The sequence below is a fragment of the Neoarius graeffei genome, chromosome 2 (genome assembly GCF_027579695.1).
Source record: "Neoarius graeffei isolate fNeoGra1 chromosome 2, fNeoGra1.pri, whole genome shotgun sequence".
Lineage (NCBI taxonomy): Eukaryota > Metazoa > Chordata > Actinopteri > Siluriformes > Ariidae > Neoarius > Neoarius graeffei.
In genome coordinates, this window is record NC_083570.1 from 70193471 (window position 1) to 70219613 (window position 26143).

General features: G+C 43.2%; 1 protein-coding gene across 2 annotated transcripts; it reads right to left on the minus strand.

Annotated features, from left to right (window-relative positions):
• Window positions 1-2488: 2488 nt before the first annotated feature.
• lactb (lactamase, beta) lies at window positions 2489-24706 on the minus strand. 2 transcript variants are annotated; one of them, XM_060914844.1, is made up of 6 exons: window positions 24264-24706; window positions 11874-11940; window positions 11589-11779; window positions 10063-10378; window positions 6933-7098; window positions 2489-3249 (listed from the first exon to the last, which is right to left on the minus strand). In XM_060914844.1, exons 1-6 carry the CDS (start codon window positions 24600-24602, stop codon window positions 2727-2729), a joined length of 1602 nt encoding a protein of 533 aa, XP_060770827.1. In that variant the 5' UTR covers window positions 24603-24706; the 3' UTR covers window positions 2489-2726. The 2 variants fall into 2 exon arrangements, with proteins under 2 accessions (XP_060770827.1, XP_060770826.1); XM_060914843.1 differs by having other exon boundaries at window positions 24258-24706.
• Between the last annotated feature and the right edge of the window lie 1437 nt (window positions 24707-26143).

Sequence of the window (26143 nt, forward strand, 5' to 3'; positions counted from 1 at the left end):
ACTGAAATTAAAACAATGGTTTGTAAATAATATTTGACCTGTATTGCATTCAGAACAATACAACAAAACATTATTTGATGTTTTACCTCATGAATTGTATTGTTTTTTCTAAAATAAACACTTACTGAAATTTTGACTCTTGCAACGCATTTGCAACGCACCACTTTGTAATGTCACCATTCCTTCTCACAACAATTAAAAGCTGTTTAGTGACTGAAGACACCAAGTGATGAAGTGTTTCAGGTGTTGTTTTGTCCCACGTTAACCTAACTGCATGTTTTTGAACTGTGGGGGAAACCGAAGCACCTGGAGGAAACCACGCACTGAGAGAATGTGCAGACTCGACACAGAAAGGCCTCCGTCAGCTGCTGGGCTCAAACCCGGAACCTTCTTGCTGCAAGGCAACAGTGCTAACCACTACACCACCCTTACATTGTCTTGTTGAAATATCCCTGGAAAAGATGTTGTCTTGAAGGCAGCATATGTTGCTCCAAAAGCTCAATGTACTTTTCTGCATTAATGCTGCCATCAAAGAAATGCAAGTTACCTTTGCCAAGGGCACCAACACAACCCCATACCATGACAGACCCTGGCTTTTGGACTTGTTGCTGGTAAATCTGGACAGTCCTTTTTGTCTTTGTCTGGAGCACACGGCATCCATTACTTTAAAAAAATATGTGAAATATTGATTCATCTGACTACAGTGCAGGTTTCCACTGTGTGATGGTCCATCCCAGGTGCATCTAAGCCCAGAGATGTCAACGGCGCTTCTGGACGCAGTTAACATAAGGCTTTCTGTTTGCACAGTAAAGTTTTAACTGGTATTTGTGGATGTAACTCTGTATTGTAGTGCTTGACAAAGGTTTGCCAAAGTAATCCCAAGCCCATGTGGTTATATGAACTATAGATGAATGATGGTTCTTGATGCAGTGCCGTCTGAGGGATCAGAGCTCATGGATGTTCAGCTTAGGCTTGTACCCTTGCCCTTTACACACCAAAAGTCCTCCAGATTCCTTGAACTGTTTAATGATATTATGCACCATAGAGGGTGAAATATCCAAATCCCTTTGTATCTTTCTCTGAGGAGCATTATTTTTAAACATTTCAATAATTTTCTCACACGTTTGTTGACAAACTGGAGATCCTCAGCCCATCTTTGTTCCTCAAAAACTAGGTCTTTTCTGCAGACTGATTTTGTCCCAAATCATGATTACAGTCGCCTGTTGACATCACCCATTTCAAATCACATTATTTAATTATTTTACCTCATTACGAGCCTTATATTACCCCGTCCCGACTTTTTTAGAATGTGTTGCAGGCCTGAAATGCAGGAATGGATGGATATTAACAAATGAAATGAAATTGACTTGACAAAACATGAAATATCTTGGATTCATACTGCCTGCAATGAAAGTCAAAGTAAATTTAGAAAAATCACTGCTTTCTTTTTATATTTGCATTTTACATACTGTCTCAACTTTTTCTGATTTGGGGTTGTAGTATAATAATGAATGATGGATGCGGTTGATAGAACATTACTTTGGACAGTATGCTGCAAAAGTTTGCATAAATAGTTCCTGATCTCAGCTATACATTCACTGATTTGCGCTTCATTCAGTTCATATTTTAATTTGATCTCATAAACGTTACTGATAGTTAGAACAGTTAGAGCAGCGCTTCCCAAGCTTTTTGGGCAAATGACCCCAAATGGACATTTTCTGCGACCACGAGCCTTGACCACCTGACAGTTTTTCAAATTCATCTGAACAGATGCTTCAGTAGAAGAGGCATGAGGAAAACCTGACCCTTTGTATAAAGCAGTTCACATGGATATCACACATTTGCTTACATTTAAATAGGGGCCTAGAAATAGTGCAGAATATTGAATATTAATATTCAAGATATTGAACATTTACTTTCTTTGTTTTAAATATTTCCAAATTCTAAGACCATCTGTTTATTTCCAATTTTTAAAATAATAATCCCCCCCCCCCTTTTTTTTGGAGCCCACTGTATGTAAGTGCCTGTAGCTCTTTAAAAATCTTCCAGGAGAACTTTGGCCTTATGGTTAGAGATGTACCGTAGCTTTGGGACCAAAAGATCACTGGTTTGATTCCTTGGACCAGCCAGAATAGCTGAAGTGCCCTTGAGCAAGGCACCTAACCCCCTACTGCTCCGGGTATGTTGTACGTTGCTCTGGCTAAGAGCGTCTGCTACGGTAAGTGCCATTAATGTAATGCCCGTGTTGTGAACCTTTGGGAAGTGTTTTGCATGTTTTCATACATTCCTCATGCTCTTAAAGGAGGCCTGCAAGATTCTAGAAATGAACCTGTAAGAAAGATGTAGGAGAGGAGTCTCCCTCTAGTGGGACCATTAACACACTCCAATTTAGATGAAAGTTATGACCTCATTTGATATATAGAATAGTACGAATGCTATTTTTTCTTACCAAATCAACATAAACAGAAAACTGAACAAAAAAAGAAAATTCAGAAAAATTTGGCACTTATTTATTTATACAATATACTATGCAATTCATATAAAAAGATATTAAAATCAGTATCACAATACAAAGAACTGGAGAAGTGTGATTTACACTGCATACAGTTGACTCACATTCATATCTCAACATTGTAAACAAAGTAAACAGGGCAGCATTGTGATATGAAATCTATAAAATACTGTGAATCACTTATAATCACACCCTGACATGTACTACTTCCACTTTAGCTGTCTCTGGCCTTCTCAAATTCATGTGCAATCTTCAGTGCAGTGGTATTGAGTCCTACAGACTGCATATTTATCATGATGGCCACTACGACCCCCTTAGGAGGAGTCACTCTCTGTCCTGGAGCATTCAGACCCTCACTGGGTAACACCAGTAATACACTGCTCGCCCCTACAGCAGCTCCTGTGTGAGAGGCGTAGTGCCTGCGCATGCGACATTGCCCGTACTTCTGCTGCTTCTCAACCACCAGCCAGCCTTGAGCATAGCAGCCATCTTTATTCCACGCAGCCTCAGTTTTATCCACAGGAGCCCACAGAGCTTTAGCTGTTTGGGGTTTGAGGAAGCCTGGCAGGAACCCGCTCGTGTCAGTCATGTCTGCTAGCTGATAGCTGTAGAGCATGGCGTTACCAAAAAGCAGCAGATCACCAACTGTGGACAGGAAGCCCCCTCCAGCCCACTTATAAGAGTTGTCCACATAGGGACAGTTCACAATGCGGCCCTTTTTATTGCAATGGTAATACCTGGAGGAGGGAATAAATACAAAGAATTAAAATGAGACCAAAGCAGCCACTTTGACAAGTAGTAGTTACATGACCAATATGAGATTAAAGCCTTACTTTGCCATTATGATGCATTCAGCTTACCTCGGTGGGGAATGGGAAGTCAGAATTATGTTATTTTTGACCTCCATGCTTTTGAGCAACAAAATTGCGGGGGAAAAAAAAGGACTCCCGTATTGTCAATATTTTACAACCCCAAATCAGAAAAAGTTGAGATGGTATGGAAAATGCAAATATAAAAAGAAAGCAGTGATTTCTAAGTTTACTTTGACTTTCATTACAGACTGTATGAACCCAAGATATTTCATGTTTTGTCTTGTCAACTTGATTTCCATCCATTTCTTCATTTCAGGCCTGCAACACATTCCAAAAAAGTTGGGACGGGGAAATATAAGGCTAGTAATGAGGTAAAACAATTAAATAATGATGTGATTTGAAACAGGTGATGTCAACAGGTGACTGTAATCATGATTAGATACAAAATCAGTATCCAGGAAAGGCCTAGTCTCTGAGGAGCAAAGATGGGCTGAGGATCTCCAGTTTGTCAAGAAATGCATGCGAGAATGACTGAAATGTTTAAAAACAATCTTTCTTAAAGAAAGATATGAAGGGAAAAAAAATCTCTGACTAAGGCACTCCAAATTAAAATGTCTTTAATATTTTAGACAAGTCCTACATGGACAAATTAAAAACAAAGCCCACGCGTAACGGCATGGGTGCCTTCTTCAGGGCAATATCACAAAGGAACAAGATAGCTTTGTTCAAGATGTAGAAAAGGACAGGTGAAGACAATTGGATAATTAGTCCTGAAGCTCTACACATTGCTGAGTCCGCCCCTCACACAGCTCCCAGCACTAAAAAGTTTTCCATCAAAAACTGTCAATCAATGGCTTGGGCCCGCCTCTCACACGGCTCCCAATCCAAGACAGCCATCATTCAAAATATTGCAAAAACATCAAAAATACACATATATTCCAGTCACTGCAAGTATACACAACCCACATACATGCACAAAGGGTACAGAGAGAGAGAAAAAAAAATATATAAAAATCTTAAAAAAAAAAAAAAAGATTTATATATATTTTTTTCTCTCTCTCTGTACCCTTTGTGCATGTATGTGGGTTGTGTATACTTGCAGTGACTGGAATATATGTGTATTTTTGATGTTTTTGCAATATTTTGAATGATGGCTGTCTTGGATTGGGAGCCGTGTGAGAGGCGGGCCCAAGCCATTGATTGACAGTTTTTGATGGAAAACTTTTTAGTGCTGGGAGCTGTGTGAGGGGCGGACTCAGCAATGTGTAGAGCTTCAGGACTAATTATCCAATTGTCTTCACCTGTCCTTTTCTACATCTTGAACAAAGCTATCTTGTTCCTTTGTGATATTGCCCTGAAGAAGGCACCCATGCCGCTACGCGTGGACTTTGTTTTTAATTTGTCCATGTAGGACTTGTCTAAAATATTAAAGACATTTTAATTTGGAGTGCCTTAGTCAGAGATTTTTTTTCTCTTTTTTGGCTGTGGATCTAGAATACCTTGGATTAAAGAGCACCCAAACCTAAAAAAAGACTCTAAACCATTGGAAAAAGAGCACGCCATAATCTAAAAAAACTAAAGATATGAAGGGATTTGGATATTTCACCCTCAATGATGCACAATATCGTTAAATGATTCAAGAAATCTGAAGGAATTTCAGTGTGTAAAGGGCAAGGTGCAAGTATAAGCTGAACAAACATGATCTCCAATCCCTCAGATGACACTGCATCAAGAACCGTCATTCATCTATAACTAATATAGCCACTTGCGCTCGGGATTACTTTGGCAAACTTTTGTCAAGCACTACAACATCCACAAATGGTAATTAAAACTTTACTGTGCAAAAAGGAAACCTTATGTTAACTGTGTCCAGAAGTGCCATCGACTTCTCTGGGCTCGGAAGCATCTGGGATGGAGCATCACACAGTGGAAATGTGTATTGTGGTCAGACGACTCAGTATTCCAGGGTTTTTTTGGAAGAAATGGATGCTGTGTGCTCTGGTCCAAAGATGAAAAATGACCATCCAGTTGATTACCAGCAACAAGTCCAAAAGCCAGGGTCTGTCATGGCATGGGGTTGTGTCAGTGCCCTTGTCAAAGGTAACTTACGTTTCTGTGATGGCAGCGTTAATGCAGAAAAGTACATTGAGATTTTGGAGCGACATATGCTGCCTTCAAGACGACATCTTTTCTAGGGATATTTCAACAAGACAATATAAAACCATTTTCTGCACACATTACAAAGGCATGGCCGTGGAAGAAGAGGGTGCCTGTCCCCTCTGTCCTCAATCATTGGTGTCAGCTGTCTACCGCTAGCAATGATGACTGCTTCATTAGAATGTGCAGCAAAGGCAAATGGGCTGCGAGCCCCACACCAGAGTGACAGAGTCGCCTGCAGCGGTGGCACACGCGGCTTGGCCGAGCCACCACAGAATGTCTGGCTTCATGAACTCTCGCATACTATTCTCCTCTCCTAACAAAGCACCTTGCACAGTAAGGTAAGACAAATGATGTCGTGCACCCATCGTGTTGTCTCTCTGGACCTCCAGACCTGATGCCAAGTGGTGCACAAAAGTGCCACAGACCTGATGGGTATGGAAGTTGCCCCGCAGTGACAACTGATTTGCCGAGTGATGTCATCCATTGGCCATCTGGTGGTGTGCCATTGACCCTGTTGGGTTCATCTGCCACATTGCACCAAAAAGCGCCCTGCTGCCAGCACCTTATTGGTGATGTACTATTTAACCCATAGCTGGAACCCAGGCAGGTGCTACCACTCTGGGTCAGAGCGGACCTGGGAGCAATGGGTAACTCCACTTTCCCCAATACTCAAGTCATCCTGGACCTGAGACTCACCACCGGTTGCAGTTTAAAGTCATATGCAGGACACTTCTGTCCTCAGTAGAGAATGTGTGGTGAATTTTGAAAGGGAAAAAAATGTACTGTTGCACACCATAAGACCCGTTTGCAGGAAGAATGAGACAAAACAACATCTGAAGCACTTCATCACTTGGTGTCTCCAGTCCCTGAATATCTTTGAAGTGTTGTGAAAAGGAATGGCAAGATTACAAAGTGGTCAATGCTTTACCGTCACAACTTATTTGAAATGTGTTGCAAGAACCAAAATTGAAATGTATTTATTTTGAAAAAACAGTAATAAAATTCACAAGGTAAAACATTAAACAATATGCTTTTGTATTATTCTGAGTGCAATACAGGTCAAAGATTATTTACAAATCATTGTTTTCAGTTTTAATTTCAACATACTGTTCTAGCATTTCCTGACTTCTTGTACGTTGCACAAGCTAATATGTCTGTTTATAGGTCTAAAAAATACTTTATACAGTCTAACTCATTTAAAGGTAAGACATGCTACTTTATTTATTGTTCATGCTGTGATCAGCCATGCTGAGCTGACACCTCTTGCTAAATTTGGGTTGAAATCACCATATGAGTAGGAATTCCAAGTTGAAGGGACATTTTCATGGGTTTTTCCTCGTCATGACTTGCACTATGCTCAGAATTACGACATACCAGACGATTTTTAAACGTGCATGTGATCCCAACTTTAATCCCATTTGCCTTCCTCAGGAGGAGGCCCTGATTACCTGGATCGGTTGTAGATAATGGGGTCGTTCTCGTCTGGCACAGTGTTAAGCATGCCCAACTCGCGGAACATGTTCATCATGAGGTCCACGAAGCGCCGACCTGCTGCTCTCTCCAGCACAGCACTCAGCAGGGTGAAAGCATGAGTAGAGTATAAGAATGTAGTGCCTACAGAAAGCAAACAGTCATATACTACCAGATGATTTTAGCTCAGACTAGCAAATCTCGGCTCACCAAATCTACCTCTAGTTATTTTTAATAGTTAATTGCTATTATTGTTACTGAACTAAAGGACTTGCATATTAATTTTTATAATTAAAAAGCGGGGCGACACGGTGGTGTAGTGGTTAGCACTGTCGCCTCACAGCAAGAAGGTTCTGGGTTCGAGCCCAGTGGCTGACGGGGGGCCTTTCTGTGTGGAGTTTGCATGTTCTCCCCGTGGGTTTCCTCCGGGTGCTCTGGTTTCCCCCAAAGGTATGCAGGTTAGGCTAATTGGTGGCTCTAAATTGACCGTAGGTGTGAGTGTGAATGGTTGTTTGTCTCTGTGTGTCAACCCTGCGATAACCTGGCGACTTGTCCAGGGTGTACCCCGCCTCTCGCCCATAGTCAGCTGGGATAAGCTCCTGCGACCCTGCACAGGATAAGCGGCTACAGATAATGGATGGAATTAAAAAGTGACTTTCAATGGCCATCTAAGATTTATTTTGTAATGAAATTCTGAGATGAATTTTTAATTTAAAATGATTTCATCTCCATATTCATCTGTTTTCACACTGGTTAACTGTATCTTACACTACCCACAACTAGTGTTGGCTCACATACTTTCTCATCTGTACAATTTGCTCAAACACAAAGAGATCTGAAGCTTCAACATTCATGCTAACATTGCAATCAACACCATCATGTCAGTCATCTTGTAGATTGTGAACTAGCCAAACCAAGTCTTTTCTGTCAATCTGTCATATCACTGCATTGCATTCTGGAACTCTGAGTCAAACACTTGAGATCGCCTCTATTCTGTGTTGGATTTCTCATTAATATGAACATGGGGCAAGCCATGGCCTAATGGTTCAAGAAGCAGCTTTGGGACCAAAAGGTTGCCAGTTCAATTTCTGGACCAGCAGGAATGGCTGAAGTGCCCTTTAGCAAGGCATGCAACCCCCACCTGCTCTGGGTATGCTGTACGTCGCTCTGGATAAGAACGTCTGCTAAATGCCTGTAATGTAATGTAATTAACATTGCCAGAACACAGTAAGTGAGAAAAGAAGCTCTTCCTTTTTATTGTTTGAGGCTAACAGAGAAACCTGACCTATGGAGCACTTGCATGTGATGTCACAGCCGATCCAGATTGTGACAGACGCCATCTTGTCGGTCAAACGCCATATTCCGCCTTCTACTTCTACTTTTACTTCTACCTTTTCTTCTGGAAAACCCTACGATATACAATTCTACTACAACGGCTGCGGCTACAAGCTCTCCCTACCTGTGCACGTTTTTTATGTTTTGTGTGTGTATTTTTGCGTGTTGTTCGTCTGTACCGGACTTCAATATCCACTACAACCGTATGGACTTACTGGACATTGGTTTCCAGCAGAAAATGACGGTTTGTAGCGATTTCCATCGCATGCACAACGTTCCGGATGAGATAGCGAGACCAGCGGGGTCTCCGTGGATTGTTATCGGAAGCAAAGCGAAGGAGGCGGCACCGGGAGCGGAAGCAAAAGCGAGGCTGCAGGCAGAGCCGGCCTGTTGACTAAGCTCAGAAAACAGCCACTCAAACCTCCACTGCTAAGCCTCTACCTCGCCAATGCCAGATCCATGTAAACAAGACGGACGATTTGGAATTACAGCTGGAATTACCTTATTCTATTCTATAATCGGCTGGTCAGTGCTATACTCAATACTTAAGTGACTTACCCGTCCAATGAGGATTCTTGTTTACAAGATGCCACATCTGAGTCGCTGACAAATCCTGAATTTCTGTAGAGATAACTGTCCAGAGATTTATAGGCACGCAGTGCTTCACCACTGAACAGCGAGGGAAAGTTAATGAGGTAATTATACATGTCCGGGTATTCCGCTGGCAGTTCAAAATCCGGTCGTGAAAACTCCGTCCGGTAAGCCATAAGGGTCACTAATCTGTAGATCGTTTATTTTAGACATATATCTAGTTATCTGTTCATTAGAAAAATGAGCCGTGTAGTCCGTCGGTTGAAATTGATCCATTCTGTACACGAGTGCAGCAGTATTCAGCGGTGTTTTTGACCGACAAGATGGCGGTTGTGTACTTTCCGGTCACGTGACTGCAAGATCTCTATATACCTAGACAACCGCAAACTTCTCTCAGGAATAATGAAAATACACCAAACACCAACCAACAAATTAGGACAAGAATCAGTAAGAATCACAATTCATTATAAACACATTTATTGTGTTAGTGTGGAGTTTCCATTTAATTGATCTGAGTCAGTGGGTTTTAAATTATTCTCATAATGAAAATAATCTAAAAGTGATTATTTTACAGAAAATTAAACATCCAAGTCATCCATCAATTTTCTATATTGCTTATCCATCAGGGGAAACTGGAGCCAATCCCAGCTGACTTTGGGTGAGAGGCAGGGTTCAGCCTGGGCAGGTTGCCAGTCTATCGCAGAGCTAACACAGAAACAAACAACCACTCGCACTCATATTCGCACCGATGGGCAATTTAGAGTAGCCAGTTGACCTAATCCACATCTTTGGGCTGTGGGGGAAACTGGAGCACCTGGAAGAAACCCATGCAGATATGAGAACATGCACACTCCATACAGAAAGGCCCTAGTCGGCCACGTGGTTCAAACCCAGAACCTTCTTGCTGTGAGGTGACTGCGCTAACCACTGCACCACCCTGAAAAGGAAACGTTTGCAAAATTTTGCCAAATAGTATGTCATTCTAATGTAATTATGATTCATCAGGCTGCATAAAAGCTGGTTTTATTGTGCACCCAGTCAGAATATCTGAGAACAGTTACCAGTCAGATCGTATCAGGAAAAATAAAACACATTAGTTGCAGTTTATTTTATTATTAATTATCCACATGGAGCAAGTCCAATTACTTCACATTCATTGTGTAGCACATGCACAACGCTCACCTGGCTCGAAAATAAGTGGATCATCCTTAAACAGGTCTAAGGCTTGGATAACACTCTCGAAGCTGTCTTTGATGTAGTACTCCTCCTGCTCAAACTCTTTCTTCTTTTTGCCATGCTTTGCATCTTTGCTTTTCTTTCTGTTGTCCTGCTGTGTGGATTTCTCTTCGGCCTCATCAGAACCTCTCTCTTCTTTTTTCTCTGGAGGCTTTAATAGACGTTTTGCTTTCTCTTTCTCTTCTCTCACTTTTTTGGGGTCTTTTTCATAGTGACGGATTCCACTCAGGTGAGACAGCAGCAGTCGTGAGGTGATTGTGACCTGGTTCAAGCACACAAAACAATAATTCTTGCTGAAAGAGATGCATCTGTCTTTTGATTTTACACACATACAAAAATAATAATAAAAAAAACCCACACACACAGTGACATGCTGTTAGTGGGGAAATGATCCACCACGGGGTGCTGTGATGAGGCATAATGCAAAGTGGAGAGCTGTTACCAACTTGAAGTTGATATTTTTCCCAATAACAACATGTCACAGTGTGTTTTATTTCTCTTAAACCACAGCAATATGCCAATGATTTCATCCATCCATTATCTGTAACCGTTTATCCTGTACAGGGTCGCAGGCAAGCTGGAGCCTATCCCAGGTGACTACGGGCGAAAGGCGGGGTACACCCTGGACAAGTCGCCAGGTCATCACAGGGCTGACACATAGACACAGACAACCATTCACACTCACATTCACACCTACGGTCAATTTAGAGTCACCAGTTAACCTAACCTGCATGTCTTTGGACTGTGGGGGAAACCGGAGCACCCGGAGGAAACCCACGCGGACACGGGGAGAACATGCAAACTCCACACAGAAAGGCCCCCCCATCAGCCACTGGGCTCGAACCCAGAACTTTCTTGCTGTGAGGCAACAGTGCTAACCACTACACCACCGTGCCGCCCCTCCAATGATTTCAATTGTGTATTAATCTAAGAATAAAACATCATACTTTTTTTCATTTATACCTCAAAAAACAAGCTAGTTCATGTCACTGTTGATGATCTCACTGTTATAAACAGTAATTCTCTCACTTTTTTGTTTTCTCTTACTTGAAGTGAATAAGGAAAAAAAATATTGCAGCTTGTCATGTTATGAAGAAAACGCATAGAACCCTAAAAATCTCCAAATCTTTTGAGTGTTACAAAGCGCTGACACTGGAGACGCGTTCCAAAAACGCTAAATATACATCCACTTCCAGAAAGCTTCATAAAGACAACCGTTACGCGTTTTTCTTTGTTAAATAACAACGTTTTTAAAATCTGTATATGTGGAGCATCCACCATACACGTACTTGTGCAAGTTGTTACTATAGAAATGCTAATGTAGTCGAAGGAAAACGTTAATATAAACCTTGCAGCCAGCACAACTGTCAGAGCTGCTGTTATTGGAAATAATACATTCTGGCCAATCAAAATCAAGCAGCTCTCAACAGCGTTGTGGTAAAAAAGAAATATTCCTGAACGTTGTATCTTACATCCTTTCCCTCAAACTGTTTTACAGGGAATTCAGGCACATATTTTTGGACGGGAGCATCTAGCTCCAGCTTGCCATCTTCCCACACTCGAGCAACAGCAGCTGCAGTCAGAGATTTACTGATGCTGGCGATCCTCATCACAGTTCCCACACCGCAAGGCACTCTGTTCTCCAAGTCAGCATACCCTATACCTGGAGGAACAAGTCTACATCAGATGTAATGCCAATTTCTTTTTCGTAAAGGGAACTTGAACAAACGTGAAGGAGCACTGATGCAGCTACATACCTTCACCCCACACTTGAGTGCCATCGACAGAAACTCCAATGACCACGCCAGGAGCTCCAACTTCATCCTGTTAGCAAACAGCACATTGTAGACAGTGTCACAAAGTTCACAAGTGTCCACACTACAATGTGCCCAAGTAGTTCAAAAGTAAAGCCTGCAGCATAATTTTGACTGATATCAGCCAACATGGTTTCACTTGCAACTTAGTAACCATTCACATCACTCAAGTCAAGGAGGGGATCGAACAGGGAATAGCATGTGTCACTTCCCTTACAACTCTATTTGTATTAAACCGAAATACAAGTGAATCCCTGGTGTTTGAATTTTTCATAAAATCAGGGCAGCACAAAGAAAACATGAGAGAAACGCTGAATACTCTCTCTACCAATTACAATAACTTTATGATGCTTTTTGGAAATTCAGCTCAGGTCCTTTTGAAAGGAAGTTGACCAGAGGAAGAGTAAACTTGCTGGAAAGAAATCCAGTTTATTATAAACAGCTACCAGCTGACCAAGTCGGACAAATTCAAAAACCACCTTTACTAGCTGGTAAGTACTTGTAGAAAGGAAACAATTTCTGAAATAGGCATTTGTAAGAAATAATACTAAGGCAACTTGAATGTCTCAAACATCTATTTACAGTGCCTTCCAAGATTATTGGCCCCTTTTGTAAAGATTACTTTACAAAAAAATCCATCTTTTGATGATCTCATCTCATCTCATTATCTGTAGCCGCTTTATCCTGTCCTACAGGGTCGCAGGCAAGCTGGAGCCTATCCCAGCTGACTACGGGCGAAAGGCGGGGTACACCCTGGACAAGTCGCCAGGTCATCACAGGGCTGACACATAGACACAGACAACCATTCACACTCACATTCACACCTACGCTCAATTTAGAGTCACCAGTTAACCTAACCTGCATGTCTTTGGACTGTGGGGGAAACCGGAGCACCCGGAGGAAACCCACGCGGACACGGGGAGAACATGCAAACTCCACACAGAAAGGCCCTCGCCGGCCACGGGGCTCGAACCTGGACCTTCTTGCTGTGAGGCGACAGCGCTAACCACTACACCACCGTGCCGCCCCCTTTTGATGATCTCACACTGAAAAAAGAAGGAAAAACCCAACCTTTAATTAAAACATGTTTATTCAAAGAAAAACACATTTTTGGATTTAAATGTTTTTGTTGAGAATAATTATTTCTTGATGAGGAATTTTTTTTTTATGAGTAAATTTATTTTAATTCAAGCTTGGACTTTTCTCATTTTTTCAATGTGAGATAAAGCTACGCTACATTACATTAATGGCCTTTAGCAGATGCTCTTATCCAGAGCGACGTACAACATACCCAGAGCAGCCTGGGGAGCAGTTGGGGGTTAGGTGCCTTACTCAAGGGCACTTTAGCCATTCCTGTTGGTCCAGGGAATCAAACCGGCAACCTTTTGGTCCAACAGCTGCTTCTCTAACTATTAGGCAGATACTTCACCAAAAGGTGGATTTTTTTTCGAACCCTTTTCACTAATCTTTACAAGGGGTGCCAATAATCACGGAGGGCACTATATTTGTTCAAACTATAATGAATTTCCTGGTTACATAATTGCAAGTTTTGACCGTATAGCACATGGTTATAGAAGCGAGTTATTTATTATCATACTAGCTGGTGTCATCCAGGTGAGGATAAGTCTGATTCCTCTCAAGATTTCTTCTTCATGTTGTCTCAGGGAGTTTTTACTTGCCGCCATCACTGACTAACGATACATTTATAAATTCAGATATGTACAATTTATATCCAGAATTAATATATTTCTGTAAAGCTGTTTTGTGACAATGTTAAAAGAGCTATACGAATAAAACTGAATTGAATTGGGTGGCAAGCAAGCAGGGTCTGGGTTCGAACCTGCCAGTCAACTGGGGCCTTTCTGTGCGGAGTTTGTACTGTGCCTGTGTGGGTTTCCCCCGGATATGACCAAGTATAATAATATTTGTGTCTCATTTGTTTAACTGGGTTCTCTTTATCTACTTTTTGGACTTGTGTGAAAATCTGATGACGTTTTAGGTCATATTTACACAGAAATATAGAAAATTCTAAAGGGTTCACAAACTTTCAAGCACCACTGCCCAGCCAAAAAAAGTCACCACTTGGATTTAAATAAGCAAATACATAAGAGCCTTTAATTGGATAATTACTGCAGTGAATAATAGTTTTGGCTGGCAACAATTCTTTTAACCCTAACCGATGCAGTGAGTAGCTTCCATTTCTTAAACAAACAAGTCAGAAGACGTATCCCATGCTCATGGAAAAGATATTACTGTGTTTCAGAAAGGTCAAATTATTGGCCTACATCAAGCAAAGAAACCAACTAAGGAGATTGCTGCAATGACTGGAATTGGGTTAAGAACTGTCTAACGCATTATTAAAACCTGGAAGAATAGTGTTGAACCATCAACTTCATGGAAGGAAAAAGATTCTGACTGACCATGATCAGAGATCACTTAAATGCTTGGTGAAGCTGAATTGGAAAAACAAACAGTAGAACTCGGAGCTATGTTTTATTGTGAAATTAAGATCATTTCCACACTCTCAGTGTGACAAGAGCTCACAGGATTGGGACTAAACAGCTGTGTGACCATAAGAAAACCACTCAATAGTGAGACTAATCAGAAGAAAAGGCTTCAATTTGCTAGGGAGCATAAAGATTGGACTCTGGAGCAATGGAAAATGGTCTTGTGGTCTGATAACTCCAGATTTACCCTGTTCCTGAGTCAGGGTAAGAAGGGAAGCTCATGAAGCGATGCACCCATCATGCACAGTGGCCACTGTACAAGCCTCTGGAGATAGTGTTATGATCTGTGGTTGCTTCAGTCGGTCAGTTCAAGGCTCAGCAACGTTATGGGGCAATAAAATGAAGTTCGCTGATGACCTGAATGACCAGGTTATCACATCAATGGATTTGCTCTTCCCTAATGGCACAGGCATAAAATTAGGGCTCAGATTGTGAAAGAGTGGTTCAGGAAGCATGAGAGATCATTTTACACATGAATTGGCCACCACAGTTCCGACCTTAACCCCACTGAGAATCTTTGAGATGTGCTGGGGAAGACTTTAAGTCAAGTTTATTTTTATAGCACTTTTAACAACAGACATTGTCGCAAAGCAGCTTTACAGAATTTTAATGAGCTAATTTTATCCCTACTCTATCCCCAATAAGCAAGCCTGTGGCGACAGTGGCAAGGAAGAAGAAGAAACCTTTATTCGTCACATGCACACTTCAAGCACAGTGAAATTCATCCTCTGCATTTAACCCATCTGAAGCAGTGAACACATGCACACACACCCAGAGCAGTGGGCAGCCCAAAGCGCCCGGGGAGCAGTCAGGGGTTCGGTACCTCGCTCAAGGGCACCTCAGCCCAAGGCTGCCCCACGTCAACCTAACTGCATGTCTTTGGACTGTGGGGGAAACCGGAGCACCTGGAGGAAACCCACGCAGACACGGGGAGAACATGCAAACTCCACACAGAAAGGCCCTTGCCGGCCGCTGGGTTTGAACCCGGAACCTTCTTGCTGTGAGGCGACAGCACTAACCACTACACCACCATGCTGAAAAACTCCCTCAGACGACATGAGGAAGAAACCTCGAGAGGAACCAGACTCAAAAGGGAACCTTTAGTCCTCAGCCATAAAAGCATTAATGTAAGTGTCCAGAGCATCTAATCCACAAAGATTAGGACTGACTGCACTCACCCCGGACAATCTCTTCCCTCTGGCAGGTTTAGGGTCATAAAGTCACAAACAGCAAGACACCAAAATAGCTTCTTCCCCAGGGCTGTAAAAGCTCTGCTGGAGGCCTGATCCAGACTTGGACTCTCACTCTGCACCTTACTGTGTTTGGCTACATTGAATAATTACATACTGCTGCTTGTATGCCAATATGGTGCTTTTAAAAACGTTATGTATATTATTTATTTATTTTATTGATATGCTGCTGTGATCTGAGCCCTCAAACAGTGTTTCGTTGTATAGTAATGTGCAATGACAATAAAGAATCTATCTATCTATCTTCCACTTTACACAGTGGTTCGAGTCTCTCATCCTCAACACAAGATCTCAGTGAAAAATTAATACAACTCTGGACTGAAACAGATGTTGTGACACTGCATAAGTTTATCAAAAACAATGCATGCTGTAATGAAACCTAAAGGCGGTCCAACCAAAAGTTAGAGTGGGCAACTTTCATTTTTTTTTTTTGGCAAGGCAGTGTATATTCAGGTATTTGGGTAGATGCTCTGGACACTTACAGATTGTGATTCTTTTCAGCTGCTGAACTGAAGGCACCAGCACAATAGTGAAAACATAACAGAAGTGATGACGAAGACGACGAAAACACAGCAACAAGAGTTACATGTCAATCCTGAAATCAAAATGTTGACCTCTTCTGCTCCTCAGACCTGCCTGATCCATCCTAGTGCCCTATGTCTGGCTGGAGTCTCATCACATCGCTCCTGCGGACGACTGGCCCATATGGACAGTTGAAAGTCAGACTTGGAAGACGCTCTGGACACTTACAGTAATGCTTTTATGGCTGAGGACTACAGTTGACTTGCTAACTTTAGAACTGCAGTTGTCATGAACAGTTTTGCACTCAAGTTTCCATCAATGAGGAGCACGGGTGGCCAAGTGGTTAGAGCGCTTGACCGCTAAGCAAACGGTCCCTGGTTCGAGCCTCGGCTCGACGGGGATGTGGGGCTCGCTCCCTGTCCACCCAGCAGTGAATGGGGACCTGGTGGAAACACTGGGGAAGTTAAAGGTGGCGAGGAAAGGAACTGGCCACCCTACCTCACTATGCCGATGGCCCAGGACAAGTGCGCTCTCTAACAGGCACTCCCCCAATGTACGAATCGTATATGGGACTCCCCTTTTTTTCCATCAATGAAGAGTTATAACATCAACGAAACAGACTTCATCTTAAAACTGTTCAAATCACGTTGTCTGTTATCACCGAAATGAGGATGGGTTCCCTTTTGAGTCCGGTTCCTCATGCAGTGTTGCCAGATTGGGCGGTTTCCCACCCAATTGGGCGGTTTTGAATTCTACTTTGCAGGCAAAAAATGGCTTGGGCTGGTTGACAAAAATTGGGTGGGTTTGACATTAGTTCGGCGGGTTTTTATCAAATGTTTATAAATATTTCGCACCAACGTTCTGTGTGAGAATGCAGCCAGAGAGACTTATATAGCCTTAGAAGGACTTTGATGCAGCACACTCTATGTACTGTCTACGTCCACTCCAATCCATATTAAACACTTCTGTGACCCAATCAGAGATTGTGGGCATCACACGACACAGAGTGCAGTTAGTGAACGACGGCTAGTCAAGATGCCAAAGTGGGCAAAATACAAAAAAAAGTACAGAAAGGAGTGGGAAAACGACCCAGATTTAAAGTTATGGATAGTTTCATTGAATGACGGAGAGAAGGCACACTGCAAAGTTTGCCGCATCAAGTCATTTTACATTTTGGGCGGTTTTAAGTGCATTTTGGGCGGGTGTGGGTGGTAAAAGAGAGCAACTGGACTTGCTTGAAGATTCTTGAAGACGTTTCACCTCTCATCCGAAAGGCTTCTTCAGTTCTGTCTGACTAGTAGGGAGTATCAGGTATTTATCCTCTCATGGATGAAAAGCTCATCTAAGGTGTCGTTGAGTCATCCTGTTGGTGTGGGTCACTGGGGACTGGATGTGAACGGCCTCGAGAGTCGTTAGGATGATCAATGGATTGCCTGTTAAGGTGATCAATGGAATGCTGATTCTCTCTGTCCTCCTGTGAGTCGCTGAAAACAGCTGGGTTTTGGTGTGCATTCAGTTGTCTGGGAAGTGTGCCAAGGACTGCATTGCAGGTGGCTGATAAATGATGTCTCAGGCCCTGTCCACACGGCAACGGATTCAGGTGAATCCGATACAATTGTTTATCGTTTCAGCCTGGCGTCCACACGGCACCGGCGTTTTGGGTGCCCCAAAATGAAATCTTTTGAGAACGGGTTCCAGAGTGGAAAGATCTGGCAACGTTGCCGTTGCGAAGTCGTCTGGATGAGTAGAACGGATTTGTTTACGATGACATCACAACCACATGACTGTGAGTGCTTCATGCCGGGTAGAAGTGTAACGAACTCGATGCGAGTTGTCAACAAATCCTATAACTTGGTTCATGAAACGCACTTACAAAATATTTTCACTGTGAATATTTATTGTGTAATGGTGCAAAGTGAGAGAGAGAATAGCCCTTAGGGCAGAGTCAATCCCGCCAGCAAAAATAGGGAAAAAAAGGAGCGATCTCACCTCTTCAGATGTTGGTTTAAGTCCTACAATACATTCCTCAAAAAGGGCGTAGAACAACAAATTAATCCATCAACGTGTAGCATTCAATTTATTCCGGACCATTAAAGACGCCGCCTTCCGTGTAGAATCACACGTCATCCTCGCCGCCATATTGGATGGGGCAAAGCGGAGAATAAAGATGCCTCATTCATGTGCTGCGTTTAACTGTACCACCAGGTTTACCGTCCAAATGAGATCACATGGGATTACCTTTCACAGGTGAGACTGGAAAAATACTTTTCATTGTATTTGGTCATTATAACGTAATTTTACGAACAGATTTTTCTGACTTTGTGGCTAATATGAAGTCTCGCGCATAATAGTTTATGCGCATGCGTCCTTACTACTTCTATTGTTCTGGTGTCTCCGAAGGGACCGTCTTACAGCGCCCCTAGAGGTGTGGCATGTGTACTGCATCGTTTTCAGCAAGCGTTGCGTTGCCATATGGACCTGATATTTTACTGATCGTTGCCCATGTGGACGCGATATTTTTTTAAATAACATCTCGTTGCCGTTGTCGTGTGGATGTAGCCTTAGACCCCCACCTCTGTTCAGTGATGGCCGTTCCAGGTTGACAAAAATGGCTTCTTTAACCCCTCGCTCATACCAACGATCCTCTCTGGCTAAAATGCATACGTTGCAATCCTGAAATGAGTGTCCTTTGTTGTTAAGATGAAGGTAGACAGCAGAGTCCTGGCCTGAGGAACTGGCTCTCCTGTGTTGAGCCATGCGCCTGTGAAGCGGTTGTTTTGTTTCACCAATATACGAGTCTGTGCATTCCTCACTGCACTGAATTGCATACACTACGTTGTCCTGTTTGTGTCTGGGTATTCTGTCCTTAGGGTGGACCAGTTTCTGCTTCAGGGTGTTACTGGGTCTGAAATGTACCGGAATGTTGTGTTTGTAGAAGATCCTCCTGAGTTTCTCAAGGGGTGTTCACATGGCACATGTTTGCATCGATGCTGCACCGATGTATTTTGTTGCGATATATCTTACACCGGTGTAAATTTTGTGGAGCGTTCACACGTCACAAACCTGCTTACTAGAGAGAAGCGTGTTAGCACCGGTGCAGCCCCACTTGCGTTCACACGGCAGTTTTTGCGACCGTGCTATACGATAGTAATAATGCGGAAATGAAATATGCGCATGCGTGAAAATGTACTTCCTTTTCCCGGTTGTCATGGCATCACCAAGCGCCGGGAAAACAACGTGGATGAAGACACGCAGTTCTGTTGTTGTTGATATTCGCCATTTTGGAAGCGCAAAATACCAGGACGCAAATTATGCAATGCCCGTATGTAATCAACTCTCCTCACGCGTAGCGAGTCTACCCCTGTAGCGTTCATTTTATATCGGTGCTGCCCCGCAAACTAGCATTTACTCCGGAGTAAATTTCTTAAACCACCTCCCGAGCAGGGTTAGATTTGCACCGGTTTAAGCAGCTTTCAGGGGCTACACCGGTATAACTTTGTACCGTGTGAACGCTCTACCGGGGCAGCCCCGGTGCTACACCGGAGTAAAAGTTGCCATGTGAACACCCCTTCAGATAGACCAGAAATGTAGGGAATGACAATGTTCTTGCGTTTGTTCCTGTTATCCTCCTTGTCCGTTATGTTCCTTTTTCTGCTCTTGAAGAAAGACCAGTTGGGATACCCGCAGTTCTGAAGTGCTTTCTTGATGTGATTCTGTGATTTTAGATGAGCTTTTCATCCATGAGAGGATAAATACCTCATGCTCCCTACCAGTCAGACAGAACTCATACAAGTCAACCTATACGGAATGTCCGTATTTTATACGGATTTGATTCAATAAACGTAGTATACGGGCGTACAAATAAAGTTATACGGATTCTTTAAAAAAACTTCAATATTTATTTAGAGCTATAATCAATTCCCACGATGATAAAAGAGTGCATAACATTTACAAACGTACTGTACACCACAGACAGCACTGACAGCCAGTAAAGAGTCTTATGAAATCGCACGTTATCTTGTGGTAGCGAGACTTCGTTCCACTTCTGATCATGCGCACACCGCATTGCGAGAATCCCGCCAACCAGGAAGTAACATTTCCACCTGAGCGACTTTCACTAGCGACTGAAAAGATTCTGAATGGGCACTCTGGCAAGATCAACACAGACACTTGCTGTGACATGCAGCCTCGTGAGGTATTGGTGCAGAGCGCTAAAAAAGCTGTCATGGAGTACAATTCAGAACATTAGAGTGACACTTTGTGTTTTTGTCAAACATTGGAGCTTTGTATTCATTCTGAAGGTTTATTGTTATTAATATTGAATAAAAAGTAACTTGGATATCATTGTTAATTATCATTCAAATTTTAGGTAAATTATTTTAATTTGCATCTTATACGGATTTTATAAGGGAAATATGGATTTTGGAGGTTGGTTATAGACCCCTTCGCAGTAAACGTCATTCATATGTAAGAGGAAATTGCGCGCGCAGCCTGGACCCAAAAAAGACTCAGCGACGGTAGAGACGAGAAGAAATATTTGGAAGAAATGCCTAGTTGTTGTGTTGTTGGGTGTCAGAATCGTAGCAGTGATGGGGTTAAAACGTACAGAATTCCAGCAGGCTCTCACCCATTCCAAAAAAAATCGCCGACGTCTATGGCTACAAGCCATCAAATGTGTAGACTGGGATGAAAGCACTATCAAAAATGCGCGGGTTTGCAGCGCCCACTTCATCACAGGTAAGATCAGGCTATTTATTAAATCTTTCTTTTTTATTCTTTCTAGTCTTCGTTTATTGATGTAGCAAAATACTTTGGTAGCGTTTGTCTGATTAGCTGGGTCATAGTTACACAATGTAGTGAATATTGTTAGCATGTTTTCATCAATTTCAGTGTAAAACACGTTCTGTACATGCCCGCACATAACATAATCATATGCGTCTAAAGACTTGTAGGCACGAAGTTTTTCGTGGGTGTACACTGAAGTCTTGTCAATAAGGTACGAGTATATATCTGGCCATTGTATACCAGGGAACTTACTAACATCGTCCGTCCACTCTTTAATTAAATACGGATCCGGTAGGCGATGTCCACTTGTTAGAGTTAACTTATTTATGTAGCATTCTCGATCTTGTTACGACAATTGTTTGACATAATCTGACAGCTCATAATGCCGGTCTATGGGCAGCGCCATTGTTTCTGAGTCCAGGCTGCGCGTGCATCCTGGCAACGGTCGGTTTGTTTACAAACATGCAAAGGGGTCTATACAGGTTTGATTGACCAAAGCAGGCCCGGCACCAGGAACAGTTTACTAAGGGGGCAATTAGAAATCGCAAGGGGGCAAATATTTTTCATATAGTGTGTAGTAGTGATGGCGGTCTGACAACGTGTTTCAAACAATTAACTGTGCCAACCACAAAACCACGGCCCCGAAGGTTGCTTTAGTCCGGGAAAATCATGTGACATATTACCAGGGCAGTTGCGCTTTATCAACCCCCGTGCCCACCTGTTAACCCTCCCCTCCAATTTTCTCACAGACACGCGGTACAACCGGAAAGATGCCAAACATAAAACAACACACACAAACCTACAGGCAAGTCCTTTACATTTAAAATACATACAAATAGCTCCGCGGCATGAAAACGTCAATGCAAGTCTAAGGTACTTGGCTCGGCGGCCAAAATCATAATTTAAAAAAAAATCAACAGACCCCGCGGCTGCACCAGTAATAGCCTTCCTGACTCGCACCGAGTCAACGCTAACCACTTAATCTGCGATCCCAGTTTAGGCGTGTAGGGGACAAAACACTCTGAAGTGATGAATTTTCACCCCCGCTGAATGGGGGGTGACGTCAACGACACATATTCTTACGCTATTTGCGCACAAAGCGGACCATATATGAACACATACACCAACATAAACGGAGATAAACTTAGCCTACAAAGAAAGAAAATGGATTCACAATATTGTGATTGAATTCGTTTAATTCGGTGGGGGAAAGACTACTCCCGCAAACTGACTGCATATTACAGGATATTGCAGAGACAGTGCACTTGTGTCTATTGGCCCTTTTCCACTACCCTTTTTCACCTCACTTCAGCCCGACACGGCTCGCGTTTCAACTACCTCAGAACAGCAAGACTCAGCTTGCTTCAGCCCTACTCAGCACCCAAAACTCGCACGGTTTTGGAGTAGGGCTGAAGCGAGCTAAACCGAGCCGAGTGGGGCTAGGGGCGTGAGCAGACACTCCCCTGTGCACTGATTGGTGAGGAGGAGTGTCCTCACATGCCCACACACGCCCCGCGAGCACACTGGGATCTGTAAACACCGTAAACCCGGAAGAAGAAGAATTATGAGAATTTCTGAAGCCTTATGCGCCTCGCCTCATCTATACGCTCTTGCCAGTATCTGTTGGCGTTGTCGGTGACAACAAGCCACAGAACCAAGACCAGCAACACTAACAACTCCATGTCCTCCATGTTTATTGTTTACTATCCGGGTCGTGAGACTACCACTTAAAAGGTCACTGATGTCACTGTTTGCGCCGCCTAACGACATCACGTGACGTCCACCCACTTTCGCTAACTCCACCCAGTGTGTCCACCCACTTCCAGCCAGCACGGTTCAGCGTGGTTGTAGTCAAAATGCAACTCCAACAGCCTCACTCAGCCCAACTCAGCACGGCACAGCTCAGCCCAACTCAGCCGCGTTGGTAGTGGAAAAGCGGCATATAACAACCAATCAGATTTGTCCTACCGTGCCAGTTTTAGTAGGGATTTATGTGAAATGTATTTTTGTGCAATGCGCAACCACTTAATATTTCGTATTTGAAAATGCAAATTATTAATACGTCTATAATACATTATATTTTCATAAGAAAACAATTAAGTGATCTGAGTCTCCGTTGAGGGGGCGGGGCTGTAGCCACGAGGGGGCGACGCCCCCTTTCGCCCCCCACGGCGCCGGGTCCGGACCAAAGGTTGACATGTATGAGAACTGCAGAAGCCTTTCGGATGAGAGGTGAAATGTCTTCAAGAATCTTCAAGCAAGTCCAGTTGCTCTCTTTTACCACCCACAGTTACTGTGACCTGGATGACTGAGGCCAAGTTTACATTAGACCGTATCTGTCTCGTTTTCTTCGCGGATGCACTGTCCGTTTACATTAAACCGCCTGGAAACGCCGGGAAACGGGAATCCGCCAGGGTCCACGTATTCAATCCAGATCGTGTCAGCTCCGGTGCTGTGTAAACATTGAGAATACGCGGATACGCTGTGCTGAGCTCTAGCTGGCGTCGTCATTGGACAACGTCACTGTGACATCCACCTTCCTGATTCGCTGGTGTTGGTCATGTGACGCGACTGCTGAAAAACGGCCCGGACTTCCGCCTTGTATCACCTTTCATTAAAGAGTATAAAAGTATGAAAATTCTGCAAATACTGATGCAAATACTGCCCATTGTGTAGTTATGATTGTCTTTAGGCTTGCCATCCTTCCACTTGCAAGTAGTAAGTGATATGCGCTGGGATCGCGCACACAGCGGCTCAGTCCCGAATCACTGCTTGTGCACTTCACTCGCGCGCTCTGTGAGCTGCGCAGGGCCGGAGTGCGCACCCTCCAGAGGGCACTCGCTGTTCAGGGCGGAGTGATTTGGAGCGCAGGATGCCTGCGGAGCCGAGCGTATCCGTGTATTGGCGTTGCTGTGTGCACGCAAATCGTGTATTGGTGTTGCTGTGTGCACACTAATCGTTTTAAAAACGTTAATCTGATGATCCGCTGATACGGTCTAATGTAAACATGGGCTGAGAATCTTCACAGACACATTTTGGGCTGGAAAACGTCAGCAGTATCTGGCAACACTGTCCTCATGTCGTCAGAGGGAGTTTTCCCTTGCCACTGTCGCCACAGGCTTGCTCATTGGGGATAGAGTAGGGATCAAATTAGCTCATTAAAATTCTGTAAAGCTACTTTGCGACAATGTTTACTGTTAAAAGCGCTATAAAAATAAACTTGACTCGAGTAGAGTAATATGATGATGATGATGATAGGCTACCTGTACCTTTATCCGCTGAATTAGGTCGCGGCTGATTTCTATGGCTGCTCTGTATTTTGAGTTAACTGATTTCTCACACTCACACCGCTCACGACTATAACCGTGATATTTCAGCCCTACAGCTAACAGGAACCCTGTCCCGATGCCCAGAGCCCAAAACCGTCGTTTCCCGTCATTATTAGAGCGCCATGTTAGTGCCGGGGTCCTCCGCTGTGCTGGAACTCTTCCAGAGAGCAGCTGCTTTACCCGAGCCGCGGACCCGGAGGAGAAACATCCGCTGTTCTGAGGACGGTGTTTACACCGGGAGAAAATAACAGCCGGGGACAAACTTAATAACCGGGACATCGCTGTGTTTAGACTAAAACAAAGCGTGAAAGTTACACTCTGCCTCCAGGCATGTAAACATAAACATTCACCACAGAGCAAAGACGAAGCCAGCGGCAATATTGTTGCCGAAATGGATTCTGGGTAATTGATTATGATTACGAGTGTAAATATCATCATAAATGAACGCACATTTAATGATTTACTCAAAGTAATTCTTCCTATGATCAACATATTATTATTATTATTATTATTTTTTTTTTTTTTTTTACATTTAGTTTTTAAATTGCTTTCCTCACACACTTGTGTCTTTTACTTTGAAAAACATTTCGTCTCAAAATAAAGTGATAAACTAGTCTACATTTTCAACCTCAGGGGAACAAGAACCGAATTCCAAAATAGCGCTCTTGGGTAAGGGTAGTGCACTATATAGAGCGTACAGGCTACAATATCATTCCCTAGCTAGTGCACATTCAGAGGGAGTAGGGAGTCGTTTGATATCCAGCCTCAGATTGCGACACCATTACTTAAGATGAAGCACTGAGCTCTATGTAAAAATCTAGAGAGCTCATAGTCGAGTCAAGTTTATTTGTATAGCGCTTTTAACAATAGACATTGTCCCAAAGCAGCTTTAGAGAATTTTAATGACTTAAAACATGAGCTAATTTTATCCCTAATCTATGACCAATGAGCAAGCCTGTGGCGACGGTGGCAAGGAAAAACTCCCTCAGACGGCATGAGGAAGAAACCTCGAGAGGAACCAGACTCAAAAGGGAACCCATCCTCATTTGGGCAACAACAGACAACATGACTATAACATTAACAGTTTTAACATGAAGTCAGTTTCGTTGATGTTATAAACTCTTCATTGATGGAAACTTGAGTGCAAAACTGTTCATGATAACTGCAGTCCTAAAGTTAGCAAGTCAACCGTAGTCCTCGGCCATAAAAGCATTACTGTGAGTGTCCAGAACGTCTTCCAAGTCTGACTTTCAACTGTCCATATGTGGCTGTCCTCTACAGGAGCGATGTGATGAGACTCCAACCAGACGTAGGGCATCAGGATGGATCAGGCAGGTCTGAGGAGCAGAAGAGGTCAACATCTCAATCTCAGGATTGACATGTAACTCAGCGGGACAGATGGGGGGGGGGGAGAGAGCGAGAGAAAACACAGGTTGTTCGGTATGCCCAATGTCACCTGAATAAGTAGGAACAGTATACATTTTGCACTGAGTGCAAACAGGGACTCCGGCAAAACTAACTATGACAGCACAGGGTTTCCCATACATAGACCATTGTGTGGCGCAGCACCACACAATCAGACTCGCGATTTTGACCCCTTATTTTAAAAGGTAGCCTACATCGTGCTCGTGATGAGCTTTATCATAGCCTTCTTGGCTTACAGGAAACGGACATCCCTGAGTCAGGCTATAAACCAATTTTGATGCATACAATAGCAGCTTGACGCGAGGAACCGGCCTTATTGCATTATCCCATTTATCCCGTTGAGTTTTCTTTTCAGGAAGCCACACAGAATTAAATGTTCTGATAGGGCATGCAGG

Excerpts from the sequence above, each read along its gene's own strand:
- lactb (XM_060914843.1), bottom strand. The coding sequence starts at position 24,602 with ATGTCCCGGTTATTAAGTTTGTCCCCGGCTGTTATTTTCTCCCGGTGT. Across the intron at positions 11,941-24,257 it reads TTCAGCGGATAAAGGTACAG|GATGAAGTTGGAGCTCCTGG; the intron begins GTAGCCTATCAT and ends GTTTGCTAACAG. Across the intron at positions 3,250-6,932 it reads ATTATCTACAACCGATCCAG|GTATTACCATTGCAATAAAA; the intron begins GTAATCAGGGCC and ends TCCCTCCTCCAG.